This window comes from Rhinichthys klamathensis, unplaced genomic scaffold (genome assembly GCF_029890125.1).
Source record: "Rhinichthys klamathensis goyatoka isolate OS25496 unplaced genomic scaffold, OSU_Roscu_1.1 h1tg000181l_1, whole genome shotgun sequence".
In the NCBI taxonomy this organism is placed as follows: Eukaryota; Metazoa; Chordata; class Actinopteri; order Cypriniformes; family Leuciscidae; genus Rhinichthys; species Rhinichthys klamathensis.
Window position 1 is genome coordinate 1,272,130 of NW_026606709.1, and position 23,123 is coordinate 1,295,252.

The window sequence follows — 23,123 nt, forward strand, 5'->3', positions numbered from 1 at the left end:
TTTATCACATCTCTATTACATAATACTTCCAGACATCTATAGCTACATGTTTATATAAGCATGTAGTAGACGAGCTCTTGCTGTTGGTTTATCCTTTTTATTTTACACAAAGCTATGATTTGCAGATTTTTCTGTCTAAGAATGTAATGTACTGTATGTCTGTGGTTAGCTTCCTTGTTTTACAGATTCATATCACATGTTAACTTTGGTTGTTCAACATTCCAACATTATGAATCTCATGTCAGCTGATTTTCAAGCTGACTCATTCTTTGGTTCTCAACACAAACATCCAAACATAAGCAAAAAGGATCCAATTATTTAATATATAAAAGGTCATTTTATAGGTTTTGTTAGTTGGGCCAATTAAACACTTTTGACGGTATGACAGTAAAGAAATTGGCCCATTTTAGTTTCTAAACAGGATCGTTTTTATTTAGCTTTTATTGATCCAAAAGTTATGGTTGACTCCTTAGAAGTATCCAGTTTCAGACTAAACTGATTTTTACATTTCCTGGTTGCCTTTTATTAAACAGCAAAAGGTTATGTTAAATATGCATAAATGAAGCTAGAGTTAGCAGATCTCTTGATGTCAGCTGTAAGTAAGTGGGTGTTTCTGGGTGGTTCACATTGAAAATAACACTGACTGCAATGAAGTCTGAATGATTCCGTCACTCTGTTATACTGTGTAATAAGCCTATATGAATATGATGTGCATATCAGTGCTGAAATGAATGAGGGGGATGATATCATTTTGTTTACATGAGCTTATTTTTATTTGACAACTGAGCTGCATAATTTCAAACAGCAAATGTGTAAAGCATTAAGGAAATGTGCAGCAGTCTCTCAGTGTATCCTTTAAAAAAATCCATAGATTTCTTCTACAACATGAACATTAAACATACAGCATATTCACAAACTATATACATCCACATGCCACTGTTTAGGCAAATGACAGTTGAGGCAAAGACACTATAGGGCCTATGAAATGTGTTACAATGCAGAAATAAATGGCAGCTGGTACATCACTGTTCCTATGCATTAATAAACCCAGGCCTAGAAAAATAAACACATTCAATAAAACTCAAGAGCCTTCCATGATCTCCTGATTTGTAAGATCTTTCCAATCTAAAAGGTCTGTTTACATGTTTATTCATGTCATGTTACAGTGCTCCAAAACATTTGTACAATACACAGCATCACCCATTTAGCTTTTTCAAGGTCATGAATAGTGACAATGTTTCAGAAAAGGCTAAACACATTTGATATAATCACATATCTCTTACCTTACATACTTTTCAACAGCTGTCTCTCCTACTACAGACTAAAATGAGCCCTGTCACATGTTTGTTTGTTTGTTTGTTTATGCTAGCTCAAGAGTATGATGTCATACATATATTCCAACACTTGCCTTGTATTTAAGAAGATTTCCTTAAGAAAGACATACATCATAGTTTGAGTTCAAAGGGCATTGGCTTAAAAACGAAGAGTGAGGATTGTTATAGGAAACTGAGAAGGCAAGAAAAAGTGCACTTTACCTCTGGATTAAATAACTACTTTTATCAGAATATATACAGTACAAACTTTTATATCTACCAAAAGAACACAGATTACATTCAATATCAAAGTTCCATAAGGTGCTATAATACCTTGTATATTTTTGCTAGAGGTGACACAGGACAATGATGTCAGATTGTTGGCAAAGCACTCTCAGTGATGATTGACAGGTGATTGGTCCCGCCATTCTCATCTGGAGTGCTGATTTCCTTCACAACAAGTGATTCGGAACAATTGTTCGGGAGAGGGAAAGAGAGAGGGGGCTGCTGTAACATTACATCAGAGGATTGTTGCTCACACCATTTGTCCAATTAAAATCGGTCGAAACATTTCGTCACCACCCCTGCCAGAGGAGCATCTCTAAGAAATGAGTCGTGGCCCAAACTCTACGGTATGTTGAGGTATGTAGGTAACTCTTTCAAGCACTGAACATTGAAAAGAGCGAAATAGGACTGGAATCCAGTCATACTATAATAGAAAGTTATATCTGACAAATACTGCAGCAGTCACACCAGCCTGCTTGAGGTCAATATCAAACATTACATCCAAGAGTCCAATATGTGACTTCCAAATCTTCACAAAAAAATAAAATAAAATAAACTCAGCTAGGATAAGTGCCGTTCTTTAGCTTAAAGAGGATTAATTTGTATTGCACTAAACTACATTTCTTCATAAAAAAATAAAAAAAGACAACAACCCAAAAAACCCCAGAGCAAAGTCTGAGATTTCACACATTTTTTCAGTCAATACTAATATGCCATTAAATGGCGAGACATAAAGGACATAAAAGTGGCTGCAGTCAATTGGATTTTCATTCAAATATCTCAAGGAATCAGTGCAAAAGGCACTGGCTGTTACAACGTCCCCCATTCTCCCCATTCTGATAAACCAGTTTGTTGTGAAATTTTGAATCCTAATAATAATTATAATAATACAAACAAAAACAATAAAAGAATAGCCTTTGCTTGGAAATCCATAGAAACACTATACTAAATACTCAATGACAATTAAATTAAGATAAACAGATAAATAGCAATTTTACAAGCAAACTAGTGTGCACTCAACGGTCAAAAGGACCAGCTTTATGTACCATCATTTTCATTTCTTTGGGACTGATGACAGGCATCATTCTCTGAGCCATGGTCCCCAGACACAGGAGAGGCCAGGTCGGCGTCGCTGGACAGGTCACCGTCAGGAGACAGCGGCTCGTCATCTTTTGAGGATGCTCCATCAAATCCGGAGGTTTTATCGGCACACACACCGGGGAAACCGATGGCAGCGGCGGCCGCAGCTGCGGTGGAGGCGTGAGTGGGAATCCCGGGGTAAAGCCACGGGAACGGTGTGGTCAGCGCCGCAGCCGCTGGATACACCAACTTCTCCAAATGACTTTTGTCAAACAAAGGCATGTACGATGCTGCTGCGGACGGGTTTATGAAGTAAAACGGCATGCAAAAGGGAGTCTGTTGTCCACCAACACCCGTCATTCCCATTAAAGAGTTCATAAGCGCCACGTCCGGTCGGGTATTGGCGGAATCAGATGCACCGTTCGCAGACCAGTTCAGTTTGGCTTTTTTGGTGACACGTTCGTCTCCGAACTCCTGCTTGATCTTAACTCCTTTCGCTGTGTCACATCCTTTCTCGCATTTGCCATCGCCTTTCTCCGCCTCTCCTCCGTATCCGCTGTCAGTGTCTGTGTCGTTCTCGTTCAGCTCGAGGTTCTGAGTCCTCTGGATGACAGGGACGCAGTTGGCTTGTGTGTCTCTCTGCGTGTCCCGCTCTGGAGCGTCGTCGCCTGGCAACTGCTGCTGCAGGATCCCTGCGCCCGACTGGAACTGCGCGGAAACTTTGTGCAAGTGGTTGATGAGTCGCGTGCACCTCTGCTCACGCGCCGTCCAGTTCTCCACCTTGTTCAGATACTGCAGGACTTCTTTGGCACATGCTTGAAAGCCTGAGTGGAACGCGTCTAAGTCAGCCTGGAGGGAGGACTTTAACGATCGCTCACCTGTCATAAAACAAAGACAAAGTCCTGTCATATACAACAGAAAAATGACAGATAGACAGACAGATACATAGAAATAAACTGTACATAGATTAGATAGATCACTGATTGATTGATTGATATAGATAGATAGATAGATAGATAGATAGATAGATAGATAGATAGATAGATAGATAGATAGATAGATAGATAGATCATAGATAGATAGATGCAAAACAGATATAAATATATAAGATTTAAATATATAAAAACACGTGACATTCATATAAATAAGATAAATATAAAATACACATAATTATGCGCTCATATGTGCAGTTATGTTAGTGTTTAAGCTACATTTACTCTGTTTTACTTCATGTGGTATAGATGTTTCTCAGGTTGTATTGTGTGGGTTGGATATTATGTAATTTACCGTTCTGCAAAGCGATGATCTTCTGGTGCTGTTGCTCTGTGACAGCTGTCAAAGCGTTCAAATGCTTCAGCGTCAACTCAAGAACTACTGCTTTTTCCAAGTGACCAAGAGTCTGTAAGACAATACGAACATTTATAGGATTTCCCTAATTTCATGCTTTCTACAAAATATAAATGTACAAAACACATTTTAACGAGACTAAAAAAAAAATTCAGGTGATTTTACCGTAAGTTTGAGATGTTCGGGTAATAAATCTTTCAGCTGCCCAATACATTCATTTATTCGGTCCCTCCTCTTTTTCTCGATCAGTCTGTGTGGTAACTTGTACGCGTCCTGTGAATGGGAAGCAGGCAGCCATTGAAAAAAGTTCTTAAAGTAATAATTATCACTCATATTCTTAATAACGAGGTGTTACGTGAACCTGACGGACATCACGTTTCCCTCACGGGTCCACAGTTTGCTTACCTTTCCTTCCTCTCTCTTCATCCCTCTTTTGGATTTACACATGTAGAGGGACGAATATTCAACCCTATAAAAAGAAAACACTATTTTAATCTCAACACACATTAAAAAAATAGTAACGTTACTTGAAACAAAATTAAAAACAAAACAACCGAACATAAAATTACCCCAAGAAATCCGCGTGATCCAGGAACTGTCTGCCCTGCATTCTAGGTATTCTTTCATCCATAACTTTGTCCCACTTTCTTGTTCGCTTCTTTTGCAATCAGGTTTGGTTAATCCAGTATCCGCGGAGCGTCAGTGCGTTGTGTCCGGTCTCGCACAGCACCTCTGAATGATGAAGTGTGTGTGCGCTCGCCTGAGCTGCCACTTTGCCCAGCACTCAGTCTGCTCGTGGCGACTACCGCGCACGCGCGCCTCCACCAGGCAGAAACCGCGCGCACACTCACGTGTAAATGCACCAGCTCGAGAGTCTGGGAATTAAATGGGGATTGAAAGTTGTCAGTTCATTGCTGAATAGACTCTGAAAAATAATCCTCAGCATATCGCTCCAAAGCATTAAAATAATTGCATTTTAAGTCTCAGGAATAATATCTACACATGTATATATCAAATGCCAGTACTTAATATAGTATTATTAATAACATTTAAATGTTTCTATATAAAGCCAATTCAAATTATTATAGTCTAACCAACACAAAATAATTTTTGTCATTTTAGAAAAAACAACATCAACAAAAATATTTCATACCTTAAGGTAAACAAACATTCAAAAGCACCTTTTTATGTCGCTAAATAAATGCATTATCAAAATGCCTTCATATAGGCTGTTTATCAGGTTTGCCAAATATAATTCTCACTATTTGTCTAAGACGATAATACCTCTTTTGGTGGGGGGTGGGGTCATAATTATGCTTGATGTCAATAAAATCTTCTTCTTCTTATCAGTAAGTATAATTTATAAGTAATCTGTTAAATGCATATTTTTAAAGATTTGCAAATGGACAGTTATGATTATCAGGTATTTATTTTAAACAAAATGACCTGTTTCAATTTGTTTTTCTATTTGTCTGCAATGGTATTTGCAACTTTATAATGGAAACTTTTCTAGAGTTTTGTGCAGCATCTTGAGCATGAATTGATATCTATAAAATCTACTGAGATTGCTTTGCTTATATGCATACGTGATATAAGAAGAGGTGTGACATTACACAACAGCACATAGAATAAGCTCTCAATATAGTGTGGCTGAAAATAGACCACATTCTGTCAATACCCAGCCTTCAGAACACTTCAGCTGATGAACCCATTCAAATCAGAGCATGAAATATAAAATGAGAAAAAAAAGTTTTACTTAAGCTCTAGGTGAATACAGACATATTCAATAAGAAACGTGTCATGCATGTAGTTAATGAATCTCCATAATTAACACAAAGTGAAATATCTACTCTCTCTCATGATATTCATAAGAGATTAACTGTAACCCTCTCACATGCCCGCGGATCACGTAACTTCATCAAAATCATGTGACTAACTCCAGGCTGTAATGAATAGATTACACAGTATGTTGCAGGAAGTTGGCAGGACTCAAACACTCGCCCACATGTTTGCCAGTGACAAGAATTGTTTCTGCTCTCTCAGTAAGATCCCTGTTTCCTGTTTAGTTTTAGGGAGTCTATTAGTTGTCGTGTGTTGGAGTCCCCCTTTATGTCTCCCCTCTCCTTTCCTACCCTCCCTCCTTTCCGTCTCCTCTCCTTGTGCTCTATATGTGGCTCTTGTGGAATCTGCTCCAAATGTTTTCCATATTAGTTCAGAGCCCTTTCTGCTTCCGAATAGCGAGCAGGGATCGCGTAGGGAGAGAAGCCTCCAGTGAGGAGGGAGGGAAGGGCAGGGCAGGGCAGGGCAAGCGGGGCGGCAGGCAGCGTGAAGGAACAGTCTAGCTAAAGAGAGCAAAAGAGACGGCAGGCGAGAAAGAAAAAGAAGGACAAACAGATAGAGGGCGAGAGCAAGAACATCCAGTCGGCCTCAAAGGAAGATTTAGAATCTCAGCACGAGACAGGAGGAATTATGGGGTCGGGGACGAGTCCGAAGGGGTCGCCTGGAGGAGGCAACGCAACCCCTGCCAATGAGAAGAAGGGAAAAGCAAAACCTGAAGGCCCATTACTGGAGGATGTCCAAACATGTTGTGGCTGCCGCTTTCCTTTGCTTGTCGCTCTGTTCCAGCTTCTATTGGGCATCGCAGTAGCAGGGGTGGCCTTCCTCATGGTTGCCATTAGCCCCTCTTTGCTGGCCAGGGAGACGCCCCATTGGGCCGGCATCATTGTAAGCTTCCTTTTGCTCTTCATCAACCTCTCCCTCAACTCCCAGCATGCCTTGTTTTACTCTTTCATGCATGAGGCCATCACATCAGATTCATTGACCACACAGCCTTGTACTGTACATAAGCATATAAGCATGCTGTTAGAGAGAGCATGCGCGCATCCAAGTACAAAAATAATACGTTCACACTGCAAGGCTTTTTTTGTCTTTCTAAAATGTGTTTAAAATATCAGATTCAAGTGTGAATTGATCCCGATCCTGAACTGGCTCGCATGCACAAAAGAACAAAAACAAAGCCTGCATATACAGCACGTTTACTGGGAAGGCCACTGAAGTCAGTGTTATTTGTTAATTTCTAAGGTGATGCACAGGCGATAAGAAGGACAAAGACAAGCACGAGGAGATAATATTTCAATGTTTATGATACGACCCCTAAAGTTTTGCTTGTGTAAAGCTGTCACCTTAAAACTTATGGAAAAGTCATAAAAGTCGCATGATATGACTGTTCAGACTGAGGTCCGGGCTACACTGTAAAAACTGATTGTGATTTTAACGGTAAAAGAATGCTACGGTGAAGAACAGTTAATTAGTTAACAGAAAGTTTCGGTACATGGTGAATAACTGTAATAGATCGAACCGTACATTTAATGTAATTTTGCAGTAAAATACTGTTAAAGTTTTTGGAAAACTGTAAATTGACATTCCCAGAATTCCCTGCAAGACACTTCACATTTTATGCATTTTCATTGAATAACTGTTTCTTCTTAGTTTTTGTTTTTCCTATAAGTTATGTACATTTAAGGTTTTATGTTACATCTAATGTTGGTAAATTAATGTTTATTGCATTATGTCATGTGTGTTACCATGATGGTGTTTAGTGTTTGTGTGAATAACATTGTGCACCTCCTTTATCTTAGTTTTGACTTTCTCAACTTGTTGAAAAGCTGCTTGTGATAGGCTTTGAATCTTCATGTGATTCTCATCACCACTGTGTTTGGTGTCTGTATACTACAAAATTATAAAATACTTCAGTAAAAAACTTCAGTAGATTGGTATATTAACGTTGTATCAGTTAATGTACTACGGTATTTTACATTAAATTTAAGTTAAATCTGTAAAACCTAAAATGTTGCTATCGTATTTTTTATGGAAAATTTCTGGCAACCACAGCTGCCGTTTTTTTACCGTAAATTTAACCGATTTTTTTTACAGTGTATGGAAATGGCTTAGCGGTAAATCAAAAGGTCAGTTGCCATGTGGTTTGTGGTGTTCACACTGTAATGAAAAAAAAAAAAGATTTGAGTCACATTAAAAATCAGCTTTGGGCCACTTTTTCCTGCAGTCTGAATGTTGTTCCTCAGCTAAATAAATCCAAAAAATACTACAGTTGTGTTTATTTGAGAATCACAAGAGAGTAAGATCAAACTTATAAATAGCAAACGATTGTTCAAAAGATTCAAGCCAGCTCAAAGCAATCCCTGAGTGCAGACATGCATGTTCAGTCACGTAGACCGAAAACATAACAGGGTCTGAAATACAGGACAATATCTTTGCATGCATCAGTTTTAAGATGAATATAATAGAAATTACATGATTTAATTTAAGTTTGTGTAACTGTAATGCATTTGTTGCAGTATTAAAGGGATAGTTTGCTCAAAAATAAAAATTGTGCCATCATTTACTCACCCTCATGTCGTTCCAAACCTGTCTGAGTTTCTTTCTTCTGTTGAACAAAAAAGAAGATATATTAAAGAATGTTGGTAATCAAACAGTTGATGGGACCCATTGACATCCATAGTAGGAAAAAAAACTACTATGGAAGTCAATGGCTATCTATCATCAACTCTCTGGTTACCAACATTCTTAACAATATCGTATTTTGTGTTTAGCAGAAGAAAGAAACTCAGACAGGTTTGGAACAACACGAAGGTGAGTAAATGATGACAGAAATTTCATTTTTAGGTGAACTGTCCCTTTGTTCAACTTTAGTACAACTGTTCTTTGTTAGTTCATGTTAGCTCAGGTCCATTAAATAACATTACAACTTTAAAAAAAAAATATTACAACTTCAAAACAACTTTTGAAATTAATAATATATTAGTATATGTTGAAATTAACATTAAGAGGAATGTGGTTAACTAATGGTAAAGTGTTACCAACTTAAAATGTTACATTTCAATTCAAATTGCAGTTTTGCATCCTGTTTGCTGCCTCAATTCAAATCAAGAAATCGAAATGAAGCTTTCTCTGTTCAATTCTGCCACACAACCCCTAACAACACTTTTATTATGTAAAACATTAGCTAATGTGGCAATAAAACATAAAGCGACGGCTCTGTTGAATACACAAATTCAGAATCATAAAACGCACACATTTTATTGGAGCAATATAGATCATAGATCTTAAGTTTAGGCCTCACTAGAGGGCTACTGTTCCTAGAGAAAAACGCTGAGGTCACCAAGACTTCTCTGCCTCAGAACCTGGGAAAAACAATCAAATTAGATACCACACGTTAGTCACAAGACTCCAATCACGCTGAGAAAAGAGCGGGGAAAACACACAGAGAGAGAGAGAGAGAGACAGAAGAAAAGAGAGAGATAAAAAGCGTGAGAGATAAAGATATCATGGAGGGCTCAAAGGAAAAAGGGGGGGGGGGGGGGGGGGGGGGGGGGGTCAAGCTATTCAATTTTCTGCAGCAGTCAATATATTATCAGATGACAGCTCAATGCTGAGTTGCACAATGCTGATTACAATGAGGGTTATGGTTGGCTCATGACAAGCCTGGCAGACACAGAAACGTAGGAGCTCTGCTGCACTGCAAATAAGATTAGATCAATCCAGTGACTGGTATGTGTTCATGGCAACAATGACAAAAAATTCCAGCAACAGACTGTGAGTTGCACATGATAATGGTGACCCACCCTCCAACTCAATTATTTTTGGTACATTTGGGGTCTGAGTGACAAGTCTATTAAAATTTCTCTACTGTATTTTCGTGTTTTGCAGATGTGTGTGGTGTCTCTGCTGGGATTCATCCTCTTCTGCATCACCAGAGTGCCTGATGAGAGAGCATCGGTTCAGTTTATCATAAAGGTGAAAAATAAACGCAGCTTTGGAATAGATTGACAATTACAATTGTCCCCTCATACTATGCAAAAACATTTCAAATAGACTTTAAAACTCACAAAGGTGCTACAGTATATCTAGCTCTGAGAGCAAGATACTTCTAGCTATAGCAACAGGTCTAGAATTAAAAAAAAAATCTACATATCATATTTGAACTGAATGAATTATCCAGAAATTACAAATTATTTCATTATATGATCTTTTTCTCACCACCATGTCAGTTCCATGAAACACAAAGGATATGATAGGTGCAACGTCCAAGCGTCTCTTTGCCATTCACTCTTTTTTTTTAAAAAAAGGTTCTTTATTGGCATTGATGGTTTCATGAAGAACCTTTAACATCCATTGAACCTTCAGTGGATAAACAACTTCTTCACCATTTTAAGAAGTGTTCACTGAAATATTCTCTGGGAAACTATATATCGCTGCTTAAACCCTCTTTTGGAACCTGGCGCTACTGCAGATTTAACATTATTTACAAAATAAAAAGCCACAAAATACAAGACCACATTTATGATACTCGCATGGTGCGTTGTTGTTGTTGTTTGCATGGGGCTTGCCATTTAAAATCCATTGTTATCGTATGGTAAACATTATGCCTACATCTCCTTTTGTGTTTCACATAAGAAATACATTTTGTGTGGTGTGCTAATGACAAAATTAACATTTCGTGGTGAACTGTCTCTTTAATTAGGCATATCTTTTATATTTAATGGAACATTGATATTGCCAGTAACATTCCTGAGTCACCAAGGCACTGAGCTGGTTTTAAATGAACAAGTATAGGCATTTTAGTCTATTAAAATCTTATTTCCATCTCCCTGCCTTAATCATCACAAATGACTTCTGCCCAGCTCCTGTACTTCTTCCTGTGCACTATGGGGCTGGTCATTTCCGTACTGGTCATCGCATTCCAGTGCTACCATTACGCCCTGACCAACAGGTACAGCTGCAAGGAAATGGAGGAGGACTGTCTGTGCTCCCTGGACTCTGAGGACCCCATCGCCCGCACTTTCACCTACAGAGGTGTGACAGACTGCAGTGCCATCGTAAGCACTCTACCGATGTATTACCTTCTGCAGATGCTGCTGAACCTGGCTCAAGCGATCATCTGTCTGCTGGGGGCTTTCCTCATCTGGAAGCACAGGTACCAGGTGTTTTTCGCTGGGCTACAGATGGGATCTCCTTCTGCCCAGAATTGGCAGAAAGTTTAGGGCACCGAGAGATTTCTGTCGAGAAGTAAACATGTGGCGCGTGGGAGTGTTTGTGCCTTTAGAGAAGAAACTGTTTGCTGCAATATCTGCCCCAGTGGGAGTTATCTGCCATGTGACCTTTTATCAAAGCAATTGAACGAGTCTGGGTTTGTATTGCCATATTACAATATTTTGGAAAGTTTTATGCCATTTTTAGACTCATTGTATTTTTCTACATTGGTTACCACTGCCAAGGAGAGTATTTTTATCTATGATGCAAAAAAATGTACAGTATACATACATTATATATATATATATATATGTGTGTGTGTTTGTGTGTATGTGTATATATATATATATATATACACACACACAAATATATATATTAAATATATATATATATATATATATATATATATATATACATATACATATATGCATACACATACACACATTTATATAACATGTATAAATAAATATAATCATAGACATATTATATAAACAAATATTTATATTAGATGCAATTAATTGCGCTTAATCGATTTGACAGCACTAATATATACATACATAAATACATATTATATGTTTTGCATTTTCTTTGCATTATTTTAGTAAAACTTTTTAGCTTATAGCGATCAGTTAGATTTAGTCATGCAACAGAGAAATTAGAAATTTAGATTTTTGACTATATATACAGTATCGTTTTATATTGGAAGAGGTGTAAATTTCTAAAATATAACACAAACATACCAAAATAAATACAGTACTGCTTTAACTCTCGAACTGTCTAGAGAACTTGTAAAAAACAACAACACAGTGTACACAGCAGTCAGAAATGAAAGTGACGAGGCTGGACAGGCTTGTGGACTGAAGTCACACTTCATACAGCCAGTGAACAGCAGCCTGGGGGGGTTAAAGGGGTACTTAGACAAACAGATAGTACGTTCAATGGAAGGGTACATGCTGTTTAACCTTTTTATTTTACATATCTATTGCATATTTATGGCAAGGTGACATCTGAGCGAAACTTGACAATCAATCCAAAAAATCTCAGTCTGTACTTATTAACTCATTGTCATTGAAACTTGTAAGCAAATGAAAAGGACTGAGTGATTTGAACGCTGCCAACAGGAAGACGGCTGCTTGATGTGTTAAAAGAGTCTGTTGCTTTAAAGAGACCTTCAGTCTGCTGTTGGGAAGAGATGCAACATGATGCTTCGGCATTGGAAAAAAACACTCATAAATGTAAGCGTTGTATGACTCATCTTTCCTTTGAGCTGATTTCTAATAAAAGGCATTTACATAACTCTCTCTCCTTTATCATCCAATTGCATGTCCTTTAAAAATGATTAACTGAATTTCATACTTATGTGTTTTTCTAATGCTGCCAAACTATGCCATCATTGGATCACATCCACAAATTGAAGTATCACTGTTTACCCTGCCATTGACACAAATAAGTCTTGTTGTTTTATATTACTACATTATTCTTGTAATAATATTGACTTTGCATAACAATTGTGCAGGAATGCTTTTCTCTGTTTAAATACACTGAACAAAATTATAAACGCAACACTTTTGTTTTTGCCCCCATTTTTCATGAGCTGAACTCAAAGATCTAAGACTTTTTCTATGTACACAAAAGGCCTATTTCTCTCAAATATTGTTCACAAATCTGTCTAAATCTGTGTAAGTGAGCACTTCTCCTTTGCCGAGATAATCCATCCGCCATTTATTAATATATTTTCAATTGCTATTATATAGTTGTGATGAATTTTCAGCATCATTACTCCAGTCAGTGTCACATGATCCTTTAGAAATCATTCTAATATACTGATTTGGTGCTCAAGAAACATTTCTTTACTATTATCAATGTTGAAAACAGTTGTGCTGCTTAATATTTTTGTAGAAACCTTGATACATTCTTTCCATGATTTTCCTCCTATATTTTATGTATTTTGTTTTAGCTTGATGACAATTAACTTTCATTGTATGGACTAGAGTAGTGTGAACATTTGAAAAACATCTTTTTCATCTCACAAAATAAAAAAAGGGCCAGATCTCTTTGAGGGCTTTGATCTCTTTGTCTCTCCTGCAGAACTTCAGCAAGTCACTCCGTACACTATTCGATTAAGCAGGAACGCTGAGTGCAGATGCAGTGTTTTTTGAAAAGAGTGCTGCAGGGGTGATCTCTCGCCTCTCCGACACCAGCTCATGTGACAGATCTCATCTGCTCTCAGACCAACCAGCATGACAACAACACGCACAGTCACATGCAGAAAGAAGGAAGGGAGGGTGCTATATTTAGATTAATGAGTGTGTTTATGCAGGATGGTGTAGACTGTCTTGCCTTACCAACTGCGCACACCTGAATGACGGAAATGTGAGAATGACTGTGTGTTAAGTCTTTTTGGAGGGATCAATGACCATTAAAATGCATTCTGAGGGGAGACTGGATTTACAAATGATGAACAAAATGATAAAACGCTGAATAACTGCTATGTCTATGACATTTGCTTCTAGATAGAAAGAAGTGCGATCAGTGTGAGAGGGGACATTTAGTAAGAGTGGCAGTTATCCAACTTACTGTCTTCTGGTCCCTGATGGTGCATTCCAGACATGTTGGACTTTCCCCTGCGTAGTGACAGCTGTGAGCTATAATGGAGCCGTCAGGGGCTAATTTTAACCCGTGCCAGAGTGAAGGCACGAGCAGACATGGGTCTTTGTACTCTGAAGAAACTAGGCAGAGTCTTGGACCCTAAATCAATACTATAGCTTAAGCAATCAATGGATGTTTTTTTAAGCAAAATTACTCCAACAATCCTTATCGACACATTATGTAATCAGATTACTTTTTTCAAGTAACTAGTAAAGTAACGCATTGCTTTTAAATTTCCAACAAAATATCCGAGTTACTTTGTTTTCCCATTTATCGACTGACACCTCTCTTCTCCCAATGCTGAGAGAAATCGTGATTAAGGTGCAGAGGAGCTGTGTAAATATGATGGAGTTCTGGCATGCATTTACTCATCTCACTTGCACAAAAACAGATTCAGTATTGTTCAAAGTGAATAAAAACAGTGAAAGGCAAATTCTGATTATGCAAACCTGTAATAATTAAATGTTAAATTACACAAATATACTTTATGTATTTAATCTCAATTTATTAACCAATGTCTTTGCTGCTGACCTTCGGTGATCCAATTCAACCAAATTAATAAGCAAGAATGACTTTAGGTAAACAAAACATTGGCTTTTTTTTGCAAAAGGTTAGTTTGAGATGCGCCCTCTACTGTACAGGAGTGATTTGCATTTTCTTCAGCCTGAGGCTTATCCATTTCACCTTTGGAGTGAAAAGGCATTTACATTTACCAAAAGTATAACTTTTTTGTGGTTGTTATTAAAAAACAAACAAACAAGCCCAGTCCAGGTGAGAAAGTAATGCAAAAGTAATGTAACATTAAGTAACGCGATTGGTTACTTTTTTTTAGGGAGTAACGGAATATTGTAATGCATTTCCCCAACACTTACTTATATAAGAATTTGATTTGACTAAACATTTCAGTTAAATTGACTTTGATTTACAAACGTATTGATTATATACTAATAATTTTATGAGGAAATAAGGTACAATTTTATTTTATTTTAATATAGATTTAACCCTCTGGTGCTCTTCAGTCACTTATGACCACTTGCTATGAGAACACAAATAAATTGTGTACATGAGCAGAGGTGGACAGTAATAAAGTACATTTACTTTGAGTACTGTACTTAAGTACACTTTTTGAGTATCTGTACTTTACTTGAGTATTATTTTTTTGGAAACTTTTTATTTTAACTTCACTACATTTGAAAGACAAATATCGTACTTTTTACTCCACTACATTTCTGTCAAGACCCTTGAGTAGAAAGTAGTAACGTCAGTCAGGGGATGATTTTGGTTGCATTTTGTTTGGAAATGAAAGTCTGGTTGACGTCAGAACCCGATGTCAGATTGACGTCAACATCCAACGTCGGACAGACTGATTCTGGATTCTGACGTCAACCCGATTTTCAATCACAAAACAATATTTTGGAGATTGACGTCAATCTGACGTTCGATTCTGACATTTTCAACATTGGGTTTGGTCTTCTAAATGCGAATTTTGTCATTGTTTAGGAGCACACCAGCTAATAGATAACAGTAAGGCTAACATATTCATACTAAAAGCCAAAAAAACTTTAAATAGGGCACTATTTGAGGGAACAGCCATTTGGGTGTCCGAAACCATTGTGGACGTTATTGAGTGCACTTATTCAATCTCACATTCAATCTCGCTACTGGAACTGTATTCTAGAAATAAATTTGATATTGATATGAGGGTATAGGTGCGATTTCAGACACAACCAATATCTGATTAACGTGAATATTATTACTATCTTCGAGTCGAGATGTCATGATTTTTTTTTTTTTTTTACCTTGTAGGATGTTACAACGGGGTCCCACATGAGTCAAAAAGGTTAAATGGTCCTTAGAAATACTCATAAATGACTGCCAATAAAATGAATGGGAAATAGCGGGATTAACTCCAAACTTTAATCTGAGTTTCTAATAGGTTTAAAGAATAGACTAGAGAATCACATGAGTTTAATTTTGGGTCACAGTCATTCTGTACAACATCCAGAGTCAAACTAAGCATTGTAATACCAAATATAAATTCTTTATTATTTTCTGTACAACTGTATATAAGGCGAGCACAAACATGCTAGTCACATGTCTGACATAAAAATACAAAATAAAAGTCATTAAGAGTTACGACTAGCGTTTAGGTCTTTGTAGAAGGTGATGCAAACACATTCCCAACAGTCACATGATTGTCTGATTATGAGATAATGTTTCCAGTCTTCTATCTTTCATTAAAGTAATTGTGAATTATAAAAAAAAAAACTATGAAGCTCTCTAAAGGCACTTTATCTCTCCAGTTATTCCAGCACAGATTAAAGTCCACTTTGAGTTACAGCAATACTCCAGTTATGGACAGGACAATTAAAATGAGAGGGAGTTAATACCTGACCCTTGAAAAAACAACAAAATCCTCTGGGAGAAAATGGAAATTCCCTCATGAGCCCAGGGTTTGTGATTTTCCAAATAAACACACTCTGTGCATTAACAAACGTCTTTCATCTATAAGATTTAAACGAGGAAACACTTATGAAATGACACTCAAGTCTGTAGTCATTTCTATTCATCTAACTGGACAACTGTCATGTCATGATGTAAAGTGTGATATCACCATGAGTGTAGTGTTGTTCATGGTGTGAACATCAGCATCTGTGTGTGAGTGTGTGTGGAGGGGTGATAAGTTCGTCCTCAGTGTGCAGGGGGGACTTGATGGTTTACTTGTTGTAATGGTGTAAGAAAGCCCCGTCTCTGTTTATTCTTCCTTTGCTCCGTCATCTGTACATGTGGATAAACACACACACACACAAAACAGGGAAGCCAATTGAGTCACCTCTCAAACAAACTTTACACTGTAAAAAAAGATAGATCGTGTAATATTGCAAGACTACAGTAAAAACCTGTTAATTGGTTAACTGTAACTTCCCTTACTCTACAGTAAAAAACTGTAATAGATCTAATGAGACATTTCATTTACAGTGTTAAAGAACATATCTTATAATTTACAGTGAAAAAACAGAATTCTCTGTGTAAGAGCTCACAACTGATGTTTTTTCATTGAAACAAGTTTCGTCTTTGTTCTTTACTTATCAGTAAAGTCATCAAAATTACATCCCCTTCCTCTTGCAACGACATCACTTCTCTTCTCTGATGACGTGTTTACTGGCGTGGGGGCGGGGCAACCTGTCACTCACATGAGACCGACTCATTCGCTGCTGGTTCCTTCGAGATTTCCCTATGTGTTTTTATAATGGGTTTTATGAGTAAAATAAAGTCTGTGGTAAAGATAAGTTGACTATACTTTGACATTATGTTCTACAACATAAACTGCACACACCCATCCAGAAAATTGCGAATTTTGAAGTATTTCTGTTTATTTTTGAAAATGTATGTTTCTAATAAGTAACTAAATAAGACAGTTTTAGGTGTGAGTGTGTGGAGCGTATGTTGTAGAACAAAACGTCAAAGTATCGTCAAGTTATGTTTACCACAGGCTTTATTTTACTCATGAACGTCATGCTGACTTTTGATAAACGTCTCAGAAATTTTTTAGTACAACGAACAACCAAAACTGCTTGGTTACCAACATTCTTCAAAATGTCTTGTTCCAGAGAAGAAAAATAGTCATACAAGTTTGGAACAACTTGAGGATGACAGAATTTTTTGGCTGAACTGTTCCTTTACAACAGTGTCATTTGGACCAATATCTTGTTCCATGGGTCACTTTTTTACATTTCCAAACACACTGGGTTTAAATCATGTACAGCAGTGGCCAAAAGTAAAGTCCGGCCTAGGAAAACTGATATCCCCACCCTTTATTCAAATATTATGAAAGATTTTGTATGCATATTGCATAGTTGTGCTTGAAGTCAATTGTTTTATTTGTGATAACACAAAGAAACATGCCAAATTGAGTGGACATAATTTTTGGTCAGGCTGTCGTACAAAGCAATTATGAACACGCATAAAAGCAAGAGAGAACCAACAAAATATTAATAACTGATGTAGTAAATGTAAGCTTTTTCTTGTGAGCTTTTTATCTATGCTTTTTTTTTTTGTTGCAGATTTTATTTCTTAGTATAAAACCTGTTGCTTTAGTTTGCCTTTATTTTTGCCAAATAATCAAGTTTAGTGTTTTTCTCTTACCTCAAATTTAATATACATATATATATTGATGTTTAATCGAACTTGCAGGGTCATTAAAAAAAACCCATCTCCTCCGGGCATCACTTTTGGCCACTACTGTACCTTTTTCCGTGGGTGAACTACTAAGTAAACAGGCCTAGCGAGAAAATGGAGGTGGAACACAGTGAGCTCCACTAAACCAGAGAGAGCTGTTTGTCTGAACACATGACAAGTTGGGATTTGGCCTACTGCATCTGAGCTGGATCTCAGCCTAGCTGGAGCTGAGAGGTGAGGAGGATCTGTTTAATTAGGCCTGGCTGTCAGAGGAGAAATCACTTTAATAAGTTATTTAACATCTAGCACTGCCAGGAGAATTACAGTAAGCCCGCTCCTCGTGACCGTCAGGAATCAGAAGGACGTGAGGGGCACCGCGGTGTGGTTAAATGTTCTAGTTCGAATGTTTCTGGCCCACTGGTTTGGACCAGTGCCGATTCTCAATGACTGTGCAGTTCTTGTGCGTTTCTCCACATAACAGTTCAACTCTGCAGTCTAAGGTCAAACAAACATGCAGACACAAAAAAATAAACTGAGCCATGGGGCAGCAATTTCTTTTCTAACGTCATTCCATTAAAACCTAAAGTTCTCCCTCTCCGTGTCATGTGAATCGGTTAAACTGTTTGTGCGGAATCACATGTGGGCCAGGCAGGTGATGGCAGTGATCCGACACAGCGGAGCAAAGCCGGAACATCCACATCGCCCCGGGGCACCGCCCCACCCCAGCTCTGACGCACTTCCACAGCAGGGCCTAATAGTAAACACTTCAGAGGCCCTGTGAGGGGAAAGACTGTTTTGCTCTGTGAAACCGGGCTGTCCCATTGGATGGCGTGCTGTATGTTACCTGTTCTTTAAGCTCAGAGAGCTGGCCAGACAGCTGAGACACGAGAGAGGCAGTGACGTCCAATCTCTCGTGCAGCGATCGGATCTCGTTCTGTTCGCTCTCTCCCTCCGAGCTCAGCAGAGACATGGCCCGCATCCGGGGAAACCAGTCCAGATTCTTCTTCTGAAGGGAAGAGATAGATGTCAATGTTGTTTCCCAACGACTGTTTTGCAAAAAAACGGTTTCACACATTTACACGATCATTCGACAATTTGGGTCAGCAAGATTTTTTTGGGTTCGTTTTAACCTATGCATAATATAATTCAAAACAAAAAATATACATTTTCACAAAAATATTAAGCAGCACAACTGTTTTCAACATTGACGATAATAAGAAATGTTTCTTGAACACCAAATCAGTATATAAAAATGATTTCTGAAGGATCATATGACACTGAAAACTGGACGAATATCTGCTGAAAATTCAGCTTTGCCATCGCAGGATTAAATTACATTTTAAAATGTATTAAAAATAGAAAAAAAGATACAAATATTTCACTGTTACCGTTTTTACTGTATTTTATATCAAATAAATGAAGCCTCGGTGAGCATAAGAGATTTCTTTAAAAAATGCTAAAACTTCTTACTGAGCCCAAACATTGTGATTTACATGTTTAATAAATTATGTATACATTTATAAACAGTTTTGATTTATATTCAAGTCATTCTCAATGCATAAAAAGACATGAACTACACACTCTTGTGCCTTTATTTTGTCCCCACTGATTTTCAAGAAAATAAATGGGGAAGAATACTTCCAGAACCAAGACTGCTGAAAAAGGTGACATGTTGTATTGCGATATATGGACTAATGGATTAAGTGCAGCTCTTTAAACAGTTAACAGACGTATTCAACAAATAAATAGGCTGAATAAGTACAAAACAATAATAGTTCTCAAAAAAACTGAGACTTACAGATAATAGATAATAACAGGAACACTGCACACAACAGGTCATTTGAAGAATGACAGTAATTGTCTTCACAATCATTGCTGAATGCGGTGAATGTGTAACAAAAGTGGGATTAATGGCTGTAGAATTTAACAACAACTTATTGGAGGATGTTTTACCCTGCAGTGCTGACAGTCTCACACTCTATAGTGTAAGTATAGCAGCAGAGTTTTGTTGCATAACAGTAGCATGTTAAAGGTCTCAAAGACTGTAGTGCACTAAAGCACAGCATGTTGTCACTCAGAAACTGCCTCTTTGGCAAATGGTGGGCCGCAAAAATGGGTCGCAAGTCTGTTCTAATAAGGTTGTGGAGAGAAACAATGCAAACTAAATATACACTACTGTTTAAAGGTTGGGGGTCAAAAGGACAATTTTCACCTGAGATTTGGAGCGAAATTACAGGGGGGTAATAAAAATGACTTTAAAAAGAAGGCAGCATCATTATTTTATTTTTTACAGTCTATATATCAGAGATATGGGGATTTCAATATGGTTCCATGACTAAATTGTAAAATTTTACAGATTTTAAGTGGTACAGCTGATACTTTTTGTATTTAAAGTATTAAATATATCTGATTCTGAAAATCATTTTTGATTCTTGTTCCTATGAAACTTTTCTTTTGAAATCTTTTTTAAGGCTATGGTTCAATCCCAGAGATATTGAGATGTCAATGCGGTAACATGTAGCCTCAGAATCTGTTAAAATGAACAAAATCCCTTCTTCCAAATATCCCTGAAACTGATTCAAATATAGATTCTTATAAATACACTTTTGAGAACAAGTTAATGTGTCTCAACTTGACCATTTCAGTGGATTTCTGGCACTGAGTAAGGTGTTTTCTATGCAATTTTTTTTATAGGGGGAAACAAGATACATTCCTAGTTTCAACAATATTTATTCTTCAGACATTCCCCTTTAAATGCAATAACTATCAGCTGCGTGCAAACTGCAAAGTGACTCACATTTGGTTTTTGTCGACTGAAAATAGGTAAAATTCAACAATTTAAACATGGAGCTGCATTGAGATTCCCATATCTATTGGGATTGAACCATGTATTGCTGAAATGAAGACTTCAAAAGAAAAGTTTGTTAAGAACCAGAATCTAAAGTCATATTGCGATATCTTACTTTACTAAAATATATAATACTTTTTGAGTTACAGGCATGCAAACTTTGGAAAAACAATTTTTATGGCACTCTGACAGGTATGTTCTATGCAATTGTTTTGATATAAATTTTTTTTTGTAGTTTTAATAATATTTGTTATTCAGCTATTCCAGCTATTATATGAAAAGTGACCTATATTTGAATTTTCCAAATTAATGTACTCAGTCATATTGAGATCCTAATATATCTGACATAGATCCATATAAGTCTTTAAAAATATGCATACCTATAGAAAAGTTTGTTAAAAAATAAATTGCAAAAGGATTTGAAGTCATCTTAAATACTTCTTGAGTTACAGGCATGCAAAATTTAGTAACGAAGAGCTTTTCCCATTTTTATACCGTCACTGTTGACGGTATACAGTGTGTTGTATACTAAAGTCAACAGATTTTACTAATAGACCTACCAATCTGTGTAAAAATAAAATAATGATGCCATCTTTCTAAAGTAATTTTTACCCTTCTGTAATCTGGTTCCAAATCATTTTTGACCCCTCTCTACAAAATAGTGGATTACTCAGTAAATATACATCCATGAAATTTAATATTTTGGCTTTCATCACTATTTATGCTAGACTTTCTTTAGAAAAAATATTAACAAAAACAAAAATTTTAGCAGGGGAAGTTTTTGAAATTTGGTTGATTTCACACGAATATCACTTTTGTTCAATTTAATGCATCCTAGCTATTAAAACTTAATAAAATGCAAAATGTAATAAAATGCAATAACCTATTTAATCGTGCCAAGTTATAACAGCGAAAAATCTGATTAAGAATGTAAACTCATCACTTGGTGTCTGACATCATCCTAAAAAAAATAATTCTACTTTATGCAATGTAAAGGAATATGAGACCCTGACTACACTTAAATATTAAATTGTTTAGTGGTGTGAATCATAGCCTGACTACACTAGAACAGTGCCTTCCGAGTCAATCATCATGACCCCTCTCTACTAGCGATTGTATGCTTCCAAATATAAGCAAGTGTGCTAAAAATCCAACTCCAAAATCTAAAGCATATAGAGGTAGATCTAGACAATGTAAAGGCCTGGATGCAAAGATGACTTTAGAAACAGGAAGTAGTCACGTAAATCAACTGCAGCCAGTTATAAATGCTTTTTTCTGTTTTCGATAATAACAGTGAGTCATTATGTTTGTAAAGTGTGTGTGCCCACACAGCAGCTCACGTACAAGATATCTGTTTGTGTTCTACAAATTGTGTGTGAGCGCGTATGCGATTAATGTGTATGTATATGATTTTATCTAGTCTGGGGTGTGTGAGATAAGGAGGGGGGTAACAGCACAGTCTCTCATCACAGCAGTTATGTAAGGTGCTTTTCACAGTCAGCCTGACAGGAGAGCTGCAAGGTACACAGAGAGTTCCAGGATGTGTTTTGAGGTGGGAAAAGACTGCCTTCCCTTACACAATTATGAAACAACACACACTCACGAGGAGACACACCCGGGCACGCGCACATTCATACTCAAACGCAGTGCTTTTCTCCTTTCTCCGCTATACAATAGGGAATAAGGCTTTCCAAGAAAAACACACTGAAAAACCCCGTTGCTCTTCTGAGAAACAGGCGCATGAACAAGGTCAAGCACTCTTTCAGATCAAAATTGGGACAAAGCACCTCTATCTCTCTGGAAAAGAGCAATCATGTTTTGCAGAATGTTTCATTGGGATCTAAAACAGGAAAAAGGAGAAATTAGGATTAGGCATAAATTGCAGCTAATTGGTTCCAGGGAATGGTGCATTATGAACTCTATGAAAAACATTAAAGGAAGTGGGGAAACATAGGAGAAGTGAGGACGGATGAACAGAGACCAGATTGTGAGGGTCAAGTCTCATGAAATGCCCCATTTTTTAGTAAAGATGCAACCTGAGGATATAAAGGGAGTGAAAAACCAAACATGAAAACAACATTGTTATGACTGGCCAGCGGGGACAAACAAACAAACCTGAAAGATAGAGTAGGGACAAAGAATCTTTCTCATGAAACCTTGATGGACAACATTGAGCGATGGAGTTTAGTCAGAGTCACCAGGAGCCGGTTGCATAAACTGCTAAGACTAGTCTTACAAGTTAGTCATCAAACTTTTTCTTAAGAACTGCACATAACTTTTTTTAAGTCAGGTATATAAAAACGTAGATTAGTCTAATACCGAAAAGTAAGTAATTAGTCTAATACCTGAATACCCCTAACTAACTGCTAGTT

At 37.2% G+C, this 23,123-nt stretch overlaps 3 protein-coding genes across 4 annotated transcripts in view; 1 reads left to right on the forward strand and 2 right to left on the reverse strand.

Moving 5' to 3' along the window:
- Window positions 1-2,332: 2,332 nt before the first annotated feature.
- bhlhe41 (basic helix-loop-helix family, member e41) lies at window positions 2,333-4,838 on the reverse strand. Its single transcript, XM_056261217.1, has 5 exons — window positions 4,595-4,838; window positions 4,431-4,494; window positions 4,191-4,298; window positions 3,966-4,077; window positions 2,333-3,556 (listed from the first exon to the last, which is right to left on the reverse strand). The coding sequence occupies exons 1-5, from the start codon at window positions 4,654-4,656 to the stop codon at window positions 2,637-2,639; spliced, it is 1,266 nt and encodes a 421-aa protein (XP_056117192.1). The 5' UTR covers window positions 4,657-4,838; the 3' UTR covers window positions 2,333-2,636.
- Window positions 4,839-6,223: 1,385 nt separating this feature from the next.
- sspn (sarcospan (Kras oncogene-associated gene)) lies at window positions 6,224-11,273 on the forward strand. The gene is made up of 3 exons (XM_056261219.1): window positions 6,224-6,749; window positions 9,753-9,839; window positions 10,727-11,273. Exons 1-3 carry the CDS (start codon window positions 6,495-6,497, stop codon window positions 11,084-11,086), a joined length of 702 nt encoding a protein of 233 aa, XP_056117194.1. The 5' UTR covers window positions 6,224-6,494; the 3' UTR covers window positions 11,087-11,273.
- A 4,857-nt stretch (window positions 11,274-16,130) lies between these two features.
- The window catches only part of itpr2 (inositol 1,4,5-trisphosphate receptor, type 2), a 114,782-nt gene continuing 107,789 nt past the window's right edge, over window positions 16,131-23,123 (reverse strand). For both annotated transcript variants that reach the window (XM_056261208.1, XM_056261209.1), the window contains 2 exons: window positions 18,748-18,909; window positions 16,131-16,502 (listed from right to left, as the gene is read on the reverse strand). In XM_056261208.1, the coding sequence (XP_056117183.1) occupies window positions 16,416-16,502; window positions 18,748-18,909 (249 nt within the window). In that variant the 3' untranslated portion in view covers window positions 16,131-16,415. The remainder of the gene's footprint in view (window positions 16,503-18,747; window positions 18,910-23,123) is intronic.

What these genes read in the sequence shown, in the direction of transcription:
- bhlhe41 (XM_056261217.1), bottom strand. Translation starts at nt 4,656, where the DNA reads ATGGATGAAAGAATACCTAGAATGCAGGGCAGACAGTTCCTGGATCAC. An exon ending in TGAAGAGAGAGGAAGGAAAG is followed by an intron (nt 4,299 to 4,430) that starts GTAAGCAAACTG and finishes TCCCATTCACAG; the next exon opens with GACGCGTACAAGTTACCACA. An exon ending in GATCATCGCTTTGCAGAACG is followed by an intron (nt 3,557 to 3,965) that starts GTAAATTACATA and finishes GTTTTATGACAG; the next exon opens with GTGAGCGATCGTTAAAGTCC.
- sspn (XM_056261219.1), top strand. Translation starts at nt 6,495, where the DNA reads ATGGGGTCGGGGACGAGTCCGAAGGGGTCGCCTGGAGGAGGCAACGCA. An exon ending in CCCATTGGGCCGGCATCATT is followed by an intron (nt 6,750 to 9,752) that starts GTAAGCTTCCTT and finishes CGTGTTTTGCAG; the next exon opens with ATGTGTGTGGTGTCTCTGCT. An exon ending in CGGTTCAGTTTATCATAAAG is followed by an intron (nt 9,840 to 10,726) that starts GTGAAAAATAAA and finishes ACTTCTGCCCAG; the next exon opens with CTCCTGTACTTCTTCCTGTG.